Here is a 13109-nt window from a genome sequence, read left to right on the forward strand (position 1 = left end):
CTCGGAGCTCGGGGCTGGGGTGGAGAATGCCCAGCTTGACCCACTGTAGCCCGAGACTTGACCATCGCTCGACCCCTGCACTTGACTGAAGGCACCAGGCCTAGGGGCGCCTGTTCTCAGCATCTTCCAGCGGTGGGGGTTGGGGGGCGAGATGCGGGAGGGGGCAGAAGCCTAGAGCCTAGGTCAGGGCCTCTATGGTGGGGGGGGGGGAACTGGGAGGAGACGGGGAGCCCTGGCCTTGGGAGGCCTGACCTGAAGGGACACAGAGGCGGCGGGGGGGGGGGGAGCCCAGGACCAGTGGAGGGGAGGCCGAGGGTGGGGGGGCCCCCGGCCTGCGGACTTCCTGGTGCGCTGGGCCCCGCCCCGGCCCGCCCCCGCGCCCCGCCCCGGCCGCCCGGCCCGCCCCCCCCACTTCCTCCGGCCTCCCGCTCTCACTTCCTTCTCGAGCCGCCAGCCGCTGCCGCCGCCCCCAGCTCCCCCGCGGCGGGGAGGGCGCCAGGTGAGGCCCGGCGCGGGCCGGCGGGCTGGGGGTCGGGGGTGGGAGCCCTGCCGGCCCGGACTGGGCGCGGGCGCGGGCGCGGGCCCGGGAAGTTTGCTTGCGGGAGGCCGCGGGCGGGAGGTGCTGGGATCGCTGCAAGCTGGGCGGGCGCGGCCGCCGGGCGGGGCGGGCACCGGGTCACTGCGAGCCGGCGGTGGCCCCGGGAGGGTGGGTTCCTGTACGGGGTGCGGGGTGGGGGGTGCTGCACCGGCTCCCAGGAGCTGCGGGGGACCCCTGAGATCGGAAGGCTGCGGCTCCGAGAGGAAAGTCTCTGAAGTGGGAGAGCTTAGAGCTGGGCTGTGGGACTCAGAAGTGGGGTGCCCGCCGAAGTTGGTGGGGGTGTCCCGAGGTGTGTGAGAGGAGGGTGCCCCCTGGGCTGGAGATGGCGCGCCCACTGCTCCGGCAGTGGTGACATTTGCGAGGGGGGCGGTGTCTGGCCTCTGCAGCCTCCTCTGCAGGGGAAGAGCTCCCTGCCCCGAGGATCGCCGCCAACCCGGACCCGGCTCTCCGGCGGCAGCCAGCGGTCCCCTGCACTCGAGAGAAGGGCGGGGGGAGCCCCGCTGACCACAGTCCTTCTCTCTGTCTGGTTTGTTGTTGTTTTCTTTTCCTGAGGTCAAACCGCTTCACCCCTGGAAGCAAGCAACAGGTCTTGAGTTAACAAACATCTGCCGGCCTGGCCGACTGGTGCCTGGCCTTGCTCCTTTGTGGGTAAACTGAGGGAGGTCTTGTCCTGTGGCTGGAAGTGGAAGGACTCTCATGCAGAGGCACTGATAGTCCCTGGCAAGATGGCATCACAGAGCAGCACTAACTTCAGAAGATGGAGAGAATGATGGGGCTTCTTGGAGGAAGCAGGGGCCCTGGCCCTGGAGACGCTTGGGAACCACCTCCTAGTCTTCCCCTCACTGTTAGTCCCTGAATTCTGTACACCCTCACTGTCTTCCTCCTTTCTTTCTTTAGACGACCCACAACCCCTCCATTACCCTCTTCTCCCATCTTCTTCGGTTTCTTTTCCCCAACACACAGTCATGCCAAGGCCCTGGCTTCTCACTTACCCTGCCCTTCTGTCCATCTCTGTCCCCTGCAGCCTACACCCTTCCCTTCCTTGGCCAGCTCCTGGCTCCACACTCTTCCTTCCTCCATCTTTCCTCGTCCTTCTAGATCCCTCTCTCTGTGTCTTTTCCTTTCAGCCACTTATAGCTTTGGGGTCAGATCTTTGCTGAGTTTGAGAGCCTTTTCAAACCTCCCCAGCTCAGAGATGCAGGCTGCAACCACCTAGTGATAGAGACGATAAAAGAGCTGGAAAACCTCTCTATGTGTGTACGTGTGTGCAAGTGTCCATGTGTCTACATTTTTATCTCTTTGAGACAAAATAACTGCCCTCAGCCTTGAGATGGCCCAGAGCAGAGGAAGCCAGCAGAATGAAGGGAACCTGTAGTGGGTGAGGTTGTGGTTAGGCAGGAGGAAGCAGACCATAGCAGTCAGGGTAGAGTGGTAGGAATAAGACTGGTGAAAGAGGCCGTGGGAAATCAAAATCACCCAGGCCCTTGGGTGCTTAATCATGAGGCCAAGCCTGGAGGCAGCTGGGGGCGGCTGGGGGGCGGGGGGCAGCCTGAAGGTCCCTAACTCAATACTTACTGGTTCCAACAATGGTGTTGCAGAGAATGAGACCAGGTCAGCTATGTGTGACAGATGGAAAGGGAAGGGGCAAAGGCAAGTTTCTGGAGGGAAGACTATAGCTAATCTAACTTCGGTCTTAATGTTTTAGTGCCAGTACAGGAAAAGAAGAGGGGTGTGAGGCAAAAGTGTCTGCCCTTTCTTCCATGCTGTCTTCCGTCCGGGTCCTGCCCAGGCTGGATACCCCGTGCCCTGGGCTACATCAGGGCCTTGGTGACAGGAAGCCCTCTGCAGTCTGCTGACCCCTCTCCTCTGCCTTCCATCCTTAGTATTCCCCCTTTCACCCTAGATAGGACCCTACTCCCTGTCTTTCTCCTGAGTCTAACTTCAGTCTAGATTGGTTTTATAAGCTCACATTGTTCCCATTCTAGAACGCTTTCCTCAAGCCTTTGGGATGCATGTTATGAGACCTTGCTTCTCGCTGCCTCTCTCAGTTTACTCTATTTATTTGTCTCCACTAGGAAAAAAAAAAGAAAAAGAAAGAAAGAAATGGAGGGGAGCAAGTGCTATAATTTTGGAATTCCCAAGCACCACTAGATTTGAAGGCTGTTCCCATTCTATTCTCTTCCATTCTCACAGTTGCCCCTCTCCCATGAGTTGTCCCTTCTACCCACTAGTTTCTCCTACTCTCATTTCTAGGAGGTATATGGGGTTTGGCCCCAGGAGGAAATCTCAGGGACATACATAAAATCCCTTCTTGGGGAAGGATGTTCATGCAAGGCACTTTCCCAGCATCACTGCTCAGTAAAAAACCACCCAGGAGTCCTGACTCCTGGACTGCAACCCACTACTTATTTTAGGATCCTGCATAACTAAAACCCACAGGTCTCTGAGGGTGAAGATAGGATGGATGAGACGGGGTTTCTCCCAGGCAGGATCTAGTCCCACTGAAGGTTTGAGCTAATTGCAAAAAAGTCATTGCTGAAAAAAAATATGATCACGGTCACGGGGATCTAAATGGGAAAATATCATGAGAGGTAGGGAGGTGCCCGCAACCTAGGAGGCTGCTCATTGAGGTTTTGGCTAAAGAAATAAGATCAAGGTCCTGAAATGAAAGGAAGTGGCCGATGTGAGATTGTCACAAATCCTGGTTGGGACTCTAGGATCTGGAGAGTTGTTTCTGGCAAGATGTGAGGGCAAATGAGGTAGCTGATGTGAGCTTTTAGGGGGTCATGAGCAGGAAGATACGAGAGGTTGTGGCTATAGTAAGACAATTGGGAAGATATTTGAATGGGGGTAGATGGACATTTGGGAAGAAGACTGGGGGCCAGACCCAGACTGAAGATCCCTCCCTCCATACACAGTGTAGACCCATTAGTGGTGAGGCTTGTAGGGGTCTCTGAGGAGGGAAACCGAAGACAAAGCCTGGGCCACCTCCCCAGAACAGATTGGTTTTCCTGTCCAGAGTCCAGCTTCCTCTTTTGTCCTCATGTCATGGGGGGAGGGCATCTCCCCAGGAGCTAGAAGCTGAAGGAGGAGTTCCTCAGTTAGGGCAGGGCCAGGATGGCCGGCTGTCTAATAATGTCAGTTCTAAATCATGGACATCCCAGTAGGAACTAGGTATAAAAGCTTGAGAATTTAGAAGCAAAAAGGGCTCAGACTTCAACCTGACCCCTTTGGCCTTTTCCTGAAGGGATAAACCGTGGTAGGATCTTCCTGAATGAGGCCAGAGAGATGATAAGCTCATTCCCAGGCCTGAGTAAAATACTCTTTTCCTTTATGGAAGTAACATCAGGCTGGAGGTTAGGAGATCCAGGCCCTAGTCCTAGATTTGCTCCCAACTCTCTTTATAACTCTGGTCAACTTTGTCTCTCATGACTCAGCTTCAACATGAAGGAGTTGCCTATCAATACCTCCACGGAGCATAGAGAATTCTGATAACTGACTCTCCTTCAACCACGAGGCTCTTCATAGCACTGGCCTCCACTGTGAGCCCTCCTGTCTCATGCCAGCCTTGATCTGACGGCTTGAGTGGTCTCTGAGTATCTGTCCAGGGATAGGAACTGTGGCCCCTTTCCCCAAAGTCGAAGGATTGTTATAGGTTGAGAGATGAGAAGAGGGCAGAGAGTGTGGGGGATTTTGACAGGGGACAGCAAGATGAGGTAGTACCCTGTGCCCTGCTCTAGCTCTGCCCCACTGACTGGAAAATAGATGCCGGAGTTTCCTCCCTGATGTTTTTTTCCCTTGTGGAAACCCCCTTTAGGCCTGGGGCGGGGCTGAAGGGACAGTGTGGCCCTGGGTCTCTCTGTGGGTATTTTCTGGCCGGGGGGGGGGGGGGGGGGGGGTAGAATTGGGAGGATGGCGCTTCTGTACAGCACCGTGTGAAATGAGCAAAGGCAAAGGAAGTGCCACTTCACAGGCCTTTCGTGGGGCCCTGGGACTCCTGAGCTGCTAGGGGGAAGGGAGGAGGAAGCAAGTGTTCAGCCTTCCTCTGTGCTGCTTGGTGGGGGAGGGGGTGGCCTCCTTAGCTCCCCCAGGCAGAGCTCTCCTGGCCCTGGGGCTCACCCTTTGTGGAGCACCCCAGGTGCTGGGGATGGTGAAAGATGGACGGGAACTCAGACTTAGTGAAAGGGTCCCATCCTCACCACAGCTTTCCCAGCTACAGCTGTCTTGCTTCTTCCTGCTCGCTAGACCCTAGTGGGTAGAGTCAACTAACCCTCTTACCCTACCTGCTGCAGTGCAGGAAGCCCTGCAGAGGCTGAAGGGGGGAGAATGGCAAGAGGTGGAGAGTTCTCTAGCATGGGTTTGTTTTTTGTTTGTTTGTTTGTTTGGTGTGTGTGTGTGTGTGTGTGTGTGTGTGTGTAAGGCTGGGAGCTAGGCTCTCTTGGGTCTAGTTCCCTGCTGATGGGGAGAAGGGGAAGAAAGAGAGAGACTCAGCCCTTGGCCTGGTCCCAGCCCCACAATGATCTCATGTCTCCCCCAGCTTCCTCCTCCCTGCCCAGCTGCAGCCAGCTGCAGCTTTTTTGAGCCTCTTCGTATCACCTCTCCTCCATCCTTCCAAACAAATCATCAGACTCACAGAGCTTCTGAAGCCATTTCCAACACTGACACTGACCTTACCTAACCCTTGACCATGGGTCTTCAGATACCCCCCATCCTTAGCCTTATCAGGACCACTTTTCCTACCCATCTTCCTCATCACCTCTGGCCTTGCTGTCCCTGCTTCACCCCTCTCCCCCTTCCAGTAGAAGACAGGGCAGTCTAGCCTATATGTGTTTGATACCCGAAACTGTGTTCCTCAGCAGGAGGAGGAAGTTGATTGCCCATGTCTTGTGTCTCCTGGGCCTATGACTCTTCCTTGTTCCCAGAATCAAAGTTTGCATTGATGGAGGAGGAGATATGTGTCAGTCTGCAGCTTTTGCTCAGCACTCTGCTGGACTTCTGGAAGTAAGCAAAAGAACAATTTCCCTCCTCATGAGGCATCCAGTTAGTTCAGCGCACTGAACAGTAGAGACAGTGCTGGGGAAGCTAGGACAGGAAAAGGGGAGAAGATGGGAACAGATCTGGGCCCTGAAAGGCTGGGAGGATCAGACAGGGGTGAGCAGAATTCCTGGAGGAGGAACTCCCATGTGCAAAGACATGAAGTACAAGTGAGTCCAGTTATTGACTGTGTTCAGCCTAAGGAGACAGATCCCCAGGACCTTGCCCTCTAGGTCCTCCCAGTATAGATAAGATTCAGAACAGCCTCCATGTCTTGGAAGATACAATGTGCCTGTGAGAGAAACAGGAACCAGACCTTGGATGGGATAAGTCACTTGTGACCTCGGTGATTTGCCAAAACTTTCCTGGAGGAGATGGCAATGGTGCTTGGCCCTGAAGAACCAAGGGGTGGGGTTCCTTTAGGCCACTGAGGACTTCTGAGCTGCCCATTGGGTATTGGAGGATGGAAGAGGGGAAGAATGCTGGATTCCCATGAGGACAGGGAATATTGCTTGCTGTTTGGTGTGTTTTGGGGAAGAGAATGTGGAGACTGCTTTAGAGGTTCAGGGTGGTGTGGCCAGAGTTCAGGATCAGAAGGCCCAGAGATGGATTAGGTAGAATGCGTTTCAGTGAGGGCTGCAGAAATGGAGCCCCATGTCAGGGAGGCAGGATAAAAGGCTGTGGTAAGTTGGTTCCTATTGCCTTCACACTCCCCCATCTCTCAGGGCCCACCCCTCCCCTCCCCCACTCCCAATTGGGACACTTCCCCTGCTCTAACCGCCACAGAGATCTGGCAATCAGGCAATCCTCTGCTTCCTTTCCCTCCCCACTTCTGGCCTGCCTGAGGCACACCCCAAGACAAGGTCCCACTGGGTACAAGCTGGGCTCCAGGAACCACACTCAGAGTTAGGTCCCCATGGACTGTGCTCCCCTCCGCTGGGTTCCCTGCTAGAGTCAGGTCAAGCTGGTACTGGGAAGAGAGATTTTTTTGCCTACCCCAGTCAAAGTTTTTGGCTGCCACTGCTGTCCAAAAAGATTCAGTATTGCTGTGTTGGCCGTGGGAGTGTTAATTCAATTCTAGGCTTTTGAGGTAACTGTCCAGATCTCAGTAATGGGGCAGAAGCAAGCAGATCAGAAGACAGTGGTTGCACACTCCTGTCTTCTCAACCCTGTGCTCAGTTTTTCTTTTTCTTTTTTTCTTTTTAATATATTTTATTGATTTTTTACAGAGCGGAAGGGAGAGGGATAGAGAGTTAGAAACATCGATCAGCTGCCTCCTGCACACTCCCTCTGGGGATGTGCCCACAACCAAGGTACATGCCCTTGACCAGAATCGAACCTGGGACCCTTCAGTCCACAGGCCGATGCTCTACGCATTGAGCCAAACCAGTTAGAGCTATGCTCAGTTTTTCTGTAGAAGAGTTGAGGGATGCTCAAGCTCCAGTATTGGGAAGGCATCCAAAAACTAGGAAACTTATGTATGACTATTGGGGAAGGAGAATCACAAGGAGCCAAAGAAGGGTTAAAAGGATTGGCCTTGCTATGGAAGTTCAAAGAAAGGAGAAGTTAGTAGCCTCATGGGGTTCTGAAGCTCTGAGGTTTAAGCTAGGCCTTGAGGAGTCAGGAAGATTCTAGAGGCAAGAGGGAATGGCAGCAGATGGAAGAACAAGAGTAACAGTTCAGAGGCAACAATCGTCCTGGTTTGTTTAAGAGGACAGGGAAGACCCCTCTGGAGCAGGAAACTGGGGACTCACATTTGCAGAGTACCTACATTTACACATATATTGTACATTAATGCACTTAATCCTTATAACACCTTATAAGGTTGGTTTTATTACTTATCTCATAAGTGGAAGAACTAGGATTTAAACTCAGGTCTAGCTGACTCTAAAATCCCTACCAGAGTATGAAGAACTCTGAATGCCAGGATGAGAGACTAGGCATGCTCTTAATTAAGTTAGGAATAAAAAGTCATTGTAATTTGGCTAATAATATACAGATCTGCGACCATTAATTTACTTACTAAATAAAAGTTCTTTTTGTTTTTATTGATTTCAGAGAGGAAGGGAGAGGGAGAGAGATAGAAACATCAATGATGAGAGGGATTCATTGATCGGCTGCCTCCTGCACGCCCCCTACTGGGGATCAAGCCCGCAACCCGGGCATGTGCCCTGACCAGGAATCAAATCGTGACCTCCTGGTTCATAGGTTGACACTCAACCACTGAGCCACGCGAGCAGGGGCCAAAAGTTCTTTTTATAAAAGTCATCTAGTAAGTCACAGTTAACTCTAACCTCAAGCAGGCCACTCTTCTTATTTGGCCTCGTGCAGCATTGACTGTTCCTTCTTCCTATGTGGCACAGGTTAGACCCTACCCTCCTTAAATGGGCTGTGGGAACCTATTTGATCCAGTACAGGTCATAGGATTTCCAAGTAAACATTTGTCCTGGGAGAGGGGATACGCTTTGGGATAAAGTACTAGACTGATGCCACCACTCAGACACCTAAGTATTCAGTGCTTCCTGCCTATTGGGATGAAAGGCTTTGCTTCTGTGTGCACAACTTTCCAATCACAAAGCACATTCATTCCCATGCTGCTGTTGTCCTTTGAGTCAGGGAAGGCAAGTATTGTCATTCCTTCTGTACAGTTAAAGAAACTGAGGCTCCAGGAAGGGAAGTGACTTACTTGCTCAGGGTCACGAAGTTGGCTAGTAAGGGGTAATGTGGAGGCTGTATGATGCATTGAGGAAAACACAGACTTTGGGTTTTTGTCCTGACTCCCAAGCTAACTGGCTGTATGACACTGAGTTACTTTAACTATGAGTTTGTTTCCTTATCTGTAAATAGACATAGTACCAATGGGTTGTTATAAGGATCAAATAACAATGCCACGTGATCTATGAAGCGTTGTACCTTGTGAGGGCTTTTTATCAAAGGCCAGAGTCAGCAGGTGAACCCAAGAGGCCACATTCCGGAGTTTGCTTCTCTGCCCTGTACCACACTGCCCCTGCTCTGCTTGTTTCTGGACACTACCTCACTCATGATCCTTTTCCGGTGTCAGTCCTGTTCCCTTGCCAGCCCGGAAGCTGCTGCCCTCTCCCTCCCCACTCCTTTGAGGGCTGATTTACTGATCGTGGGTTGATAACCACCTCCCTAGAGAGCAGCCTGGAGCCACTGAACTTCCAGTCTCTTGGGCCTTGTGACTGCTGTCCAGAGCTCCCTTCTTGCCTTCCTGCCTGGGCCAACCCAGTGCTGGGCCTGTGGGGGAGGAGTTCCCAGACATACTACCACACCCATGCCCCCACTCTGTAGAACTAAAGATTTACAGGCCCAGGAGTTCTCTCAAAATGCTAGGGTCTCCCAGGTAATTCAGGGGACATAAGTAACAGCACCAACCCCTGCAACATGCTCTCTCCTTTCCCCAAGGGAGGAGCCACAGAATCCTAGAAGAATGTGTCTTAACTTGCCCCCATGTATGCAGGCCTTATGCATTTGCTGACTGACTCAGCCCCAACCCCACCCCCACACCACCCCCTGCCTTTCCTACCCCCATCATTCTATCCCCTGCTCCCAGGGCTCTTCGTGTCTCATATCATCTACCTACTGCCCTTGTCACAGGCAGTTTTCTCTCCATTTCATGGACTGGGAAACTGAGGCCTGGGGAGGGTAAGTGCCTCATGCTTGGTTTCAGTGAGTCAGCAGCAAAACAGAGCTGGGGTTAGAACTTTGGTCTCTTGACTTCCAGTCTGAGGTTCTCTCCACTGCCCTGTAGGATCCTTAACTCCTACCTGGACCCATTTCCTGAGGCTCTCTATCATCTGTCCTGAAGTTGGACACAGACACTTATTCACACAAATAAGATGGAAATGTTTTCATGGGAACCAGAGACAACCTCATAGAATGAAACCATTTCCCTCCCGGCTGGTCCCAGGGGAAGCTGGAGCTTGGGAGGAAGCTGGGACCAAGCTCTGGGTCCTGTGCAGGTCCACACCACCAGAGTTCCTTTTTGCCTCCCAATGAGATCTCCCCCTATCCACAATTTGATTTTTGAGGCTTCTGAACCAGTATTTGAGAGGTCAGGCAGAGAGTAAAGGGATTTTCAGACTAGGGTGAAGTTTTGCAGTGTATATAAAGTGAAATGGAGAAAAATGGGCCAGTGGTGATGGTGCTTGCATGGAGCAAGGGATATTAGAATATTTGGGTGTGTCTAAAACAGACTGTCCAGCCCTGGCCAGTGTGGTTCAGTTGGTTGGAGAAATGTCCTGTGCACGAAAAGTCTCGGGTTTGATTCCCAGTCAGGATACATAGCCAGGTTGCAGGTTCAATCCCTAGCCTGGTTGGGGCGTGTGCAGGAATAACCAATCAATGTTGTTCTCTTACATTATGTTTCTCTCTATTCCCCACTCTCTAAAAATAAATAAATAAATAAATAAATAAATAAATAAATAAATAAAATTGGCTATCCCCTCCTAGGATGCAGGGACCTGGTTGTGAGAGTCAAGGAAAGGAAGTCACATACTGGCCAGCAAAAGTCCCTCATGACCAAGAGGAAGTAGCCAATGAGAGGAGAACCTTTGCCACAGCAGTATAAATAATCACAGGGTTTCCGGAAGCTCTGTTCTTTCCAGAACTCAGAAGAGCAGTTCCTCACCCTGAGGCCCTGTGAGCTGCAAAGGGGACAAGGGTAATGGTTGGAGCTGGGACTCTTTCTTTCACACCTCACCAATTACAGCAGCCCATTTACTTGGTACTTCCTATGTGCCGCGCCTCAGGCCAAACACTTTCTATACATTGGCTCATTTCACACTCTGAACAATTTTAACACAGTAGGCAAGATTCCCCCATTTTACAGATGAGGAAATTGAAGCTCAGGAAACTTAATATGTTGCCCAAGATCATACATGACTAGTTGGTGGAGCTGTGAGGAGAATCCCTGGCCAATGTAAATAGACATGACTCCAGCATGTGTTCTCAGTGATAGAGCTTTAATGGCACTGTGTTCTCTACCCGAGAGTCCGGAAGCCCCTGAAATTCTTCAGAGGTATGTGCCATGGTCTCAAAAAAGTGACAGAAAAGTAAGGGGGAAATCAAGGTTTTGTTTTATTCTTCTGTTCATCCCTCTTGGGTGGGCTTGGAGGATCTGCCTCACCCCACCAAGGATCTCGAGAGAAGATGCTGATGTCTAGGAGCCACCCCTTTGCCTCATTCATTATTACATATTCAGATTCCCACTAGACCCCAGCCTTGGCTCAATCTCCCATATTCCCCTGCACTGAGTTGCCAGCCTGGATATGTGTGGCCAAATAGGGTTCACTATGCTTACAAAAATAATGGGATTAGCTCACTCTCCTTTTCCCTCCCTAGGGTACCCTGGATTTCGATAGGGCAGCTGTCTAGAGAATTGTGCTCCTTGCTCAGCAGGTTTCTTATTGCACCTTTTGGATTGTACTCAGTAGCCAAGATATGGGGTTTGGAGTTGAAACATCAGTGCACTGGGCAGGGCTGGCCCTGAGTTGGGAGAGGTTCCCACACATGGCTGCATCTCAGTGACGTGGGACAGCGCCCTGTGCCAGAACCCCTCTCCAGTGTACATAGTGGGAGGGGTCCATACCTAGTAGAGGGTCTGTAGGTTGATCCCTACACCTGTACACTGCCCTTTTATGTATATACTGCCTGGAGGAAAAATAAAAGTAGCTAATACTTATTGAAGGCACTGTTCTAAATGTTTTACTGTGTTACCTTATATAATCCTCTTAATAATCCAATGAAGTAGGTATTATTTTATTCCCATTTTACACATAAGAAAACAAACCCACTAATCAACAATAAGCAATTGGTCCAGGGTCACACAGCTAGTAAATAGCAAAACTTAGTTGGTCTGGCACCAGCATTTATGTGCTCCACATATTGTAGCGCCAGCCTCCTTACACCTGAGCATCTTTGCGTGATCTCAGGGCCTCTCTTTATTGTGTATCTGTCTCCCTGAGGTCTGTCCTGATGGGATTATAAAATGGTATCAGGTTAAGAAAACAGAAGGTCATTTCCCTCTGTGTGCCCCCATTCTTTATTCCCAAGAGTGTCCTGACCAAGTGTCCCTCTCCTCTGTTCTTAGGTCATTGCATCCAGAGGGGCCCAGAAGGGGAAGGAGGCAGTGCCTCCACTGAAGCAGCTGCACCCACAATGCAGAGCATAAAGTGTGTGGTGGTGGGCGACGGGGCTGTGGGCAAGACATGCCTGCTCATCTGCTACACAACTAACGCCTTCCCCAAGGAATACATCCCCACAGTGTTCGACAATTACAGCGCCCAGAGCGCAGTTGATGGGCGCACAGTGAACCTGAACCTGTGGGACACAGCGGGCCAGGAGGAGTACGACCGCCTCCGCACTCTCTCCTACCCTCAGACCAACGTCTTTGTCATCTGTTTCTCCATTGCCAGTCCACCCTCTTATGAGAATGTGCGGCACAAGTGGCATCCGGAGGTGTGCCACCACTGCCCTGATGTGCCCATCCTCCTGGTGGGCACCAAGAAGGACCTGAGAGCCCAGCCTGACACCCTGCGGCGCCTCAAGGAGCAGGGCCAGGCGCCCATCACACCGCAGCAAGGCCAGGCACTGGCCAAGCAGATCCATGCTGTGCGCTACCTCGAGTGCTCAGCCCTGCAGCAGGATGGCGTCAAGGAAGTGTTCGCTGAGGCTGTCCGGGCTGTGCTCAACCCCACACCGGTCAAGCGTGGGCGGTCCTGTGTCCTCTTGTGACCCTGGCACTCAGCTTGGAGGCTGCCCCTGCCCCCCCACCAGTTGTGCCTTGGCGCCTTGTCTGCCCCCAGCTGTGCCTTGTGCCTTAAAGACTAATTCTGGCACCCCTTGCCAGGGGGCTCCCTGAATGCCTGTTTCTCCTTGAGGAGGCCCACAGGGAAAGGGGCTTTGGGTCCCAATCTGCTTGGGAATACCAGGTATTCTTGAGAGCTCACCCAGGCCAAGGTTGGACCCTTCCCCAAGAAGCCAACCCAGTGCCCCTCCCCATTTTTCCCTACTGACCAGTTGATCCAGCTTTTCACACAGAGGTTGCTGCCTATTGTGGTGCCTTCTCTCAGGTTAGGAGCTCTTAGCCATCCCTAACCTCTCCCTTGCTGCTCTTCGAATTGCTCCCCCCTCAAGATGCTCTCTCCCTTCCCCAATGAAGGAACCACAAAATCCTGAGAAGATGAATGTGCCCTAACTTGTCTCCATGTGCCCAGGCCTTATGCATTGCTGACTGACTCAGCCCCCCACCCCAGCCCCCATCAGCTCCTACCCCCATCAGCATCAATAAAACCTCCTGTCTCCAGTGGCCCCGGCTCCTCCCTGTGTGCTGGACATTGGGGGTTGGGCAGGGGACAGGCATGGGCTAGGGCTCCCCAGAGACTGGGAGCCTTTTGTTTCCTGTAAGAGGGGACAGAAGACAATAGGCTTCATTGTGATTCCCACCCCCCAATTT

The 13109-nt window shown here is 52.2% G+C and overlaps 1 protein-coding gene across 1 annotated transcript; it reads left to right on the forward strand.

The window, feature by feature from the left end:
- Positions 1-423: 423 nt before the first annotated feature.
- On the forward strand, positions 424-12962 carry RHOG (ras homolog family member G). The gene is made up of 2 exons (XM_070426837.1): positions 424-499; positions 11745-12962. Exon 2 carries the CDS (start codon positions 11813-11815, stop codon positions 12386-12388), a length of 576 nt encoding a protein of 191 aa, XP_070282938.1. The 5' UTR covers positions 424-499; positions 11745-11812; the 3' UTR covers positions 12389-12962.
- Positions 12963-13109: the final 147 nt, after the last annotated feature.

The sequence above is a fragment of the Myotis yumanensis genome, unplaced genomic scaffold (genome assembly GCF_028538775.1).
Source record: "Myotis yumanensis isolate MYYU_CA2020_CCGP unplaced genomic scaffold, mMyoYum1.0.hap1 SCAF_10, whole genome shotgun sequence".
Lineage (NCBI taxonomy): Eukaryota > Metazoa > Chordata > Mammalia > Chiroptera > Vespertilionidae > Myotis > Myotis yumanensis.

Excerpts from the sequence above, each read along its gene's own strand:
- RHOG (XM_070426837.1), top strand. The coding sequence starts at position 11,813 with ATGCAGAGCATAAAGTGTGTGGTGGTGGGCGACGGGGCTGTGGGCAAG.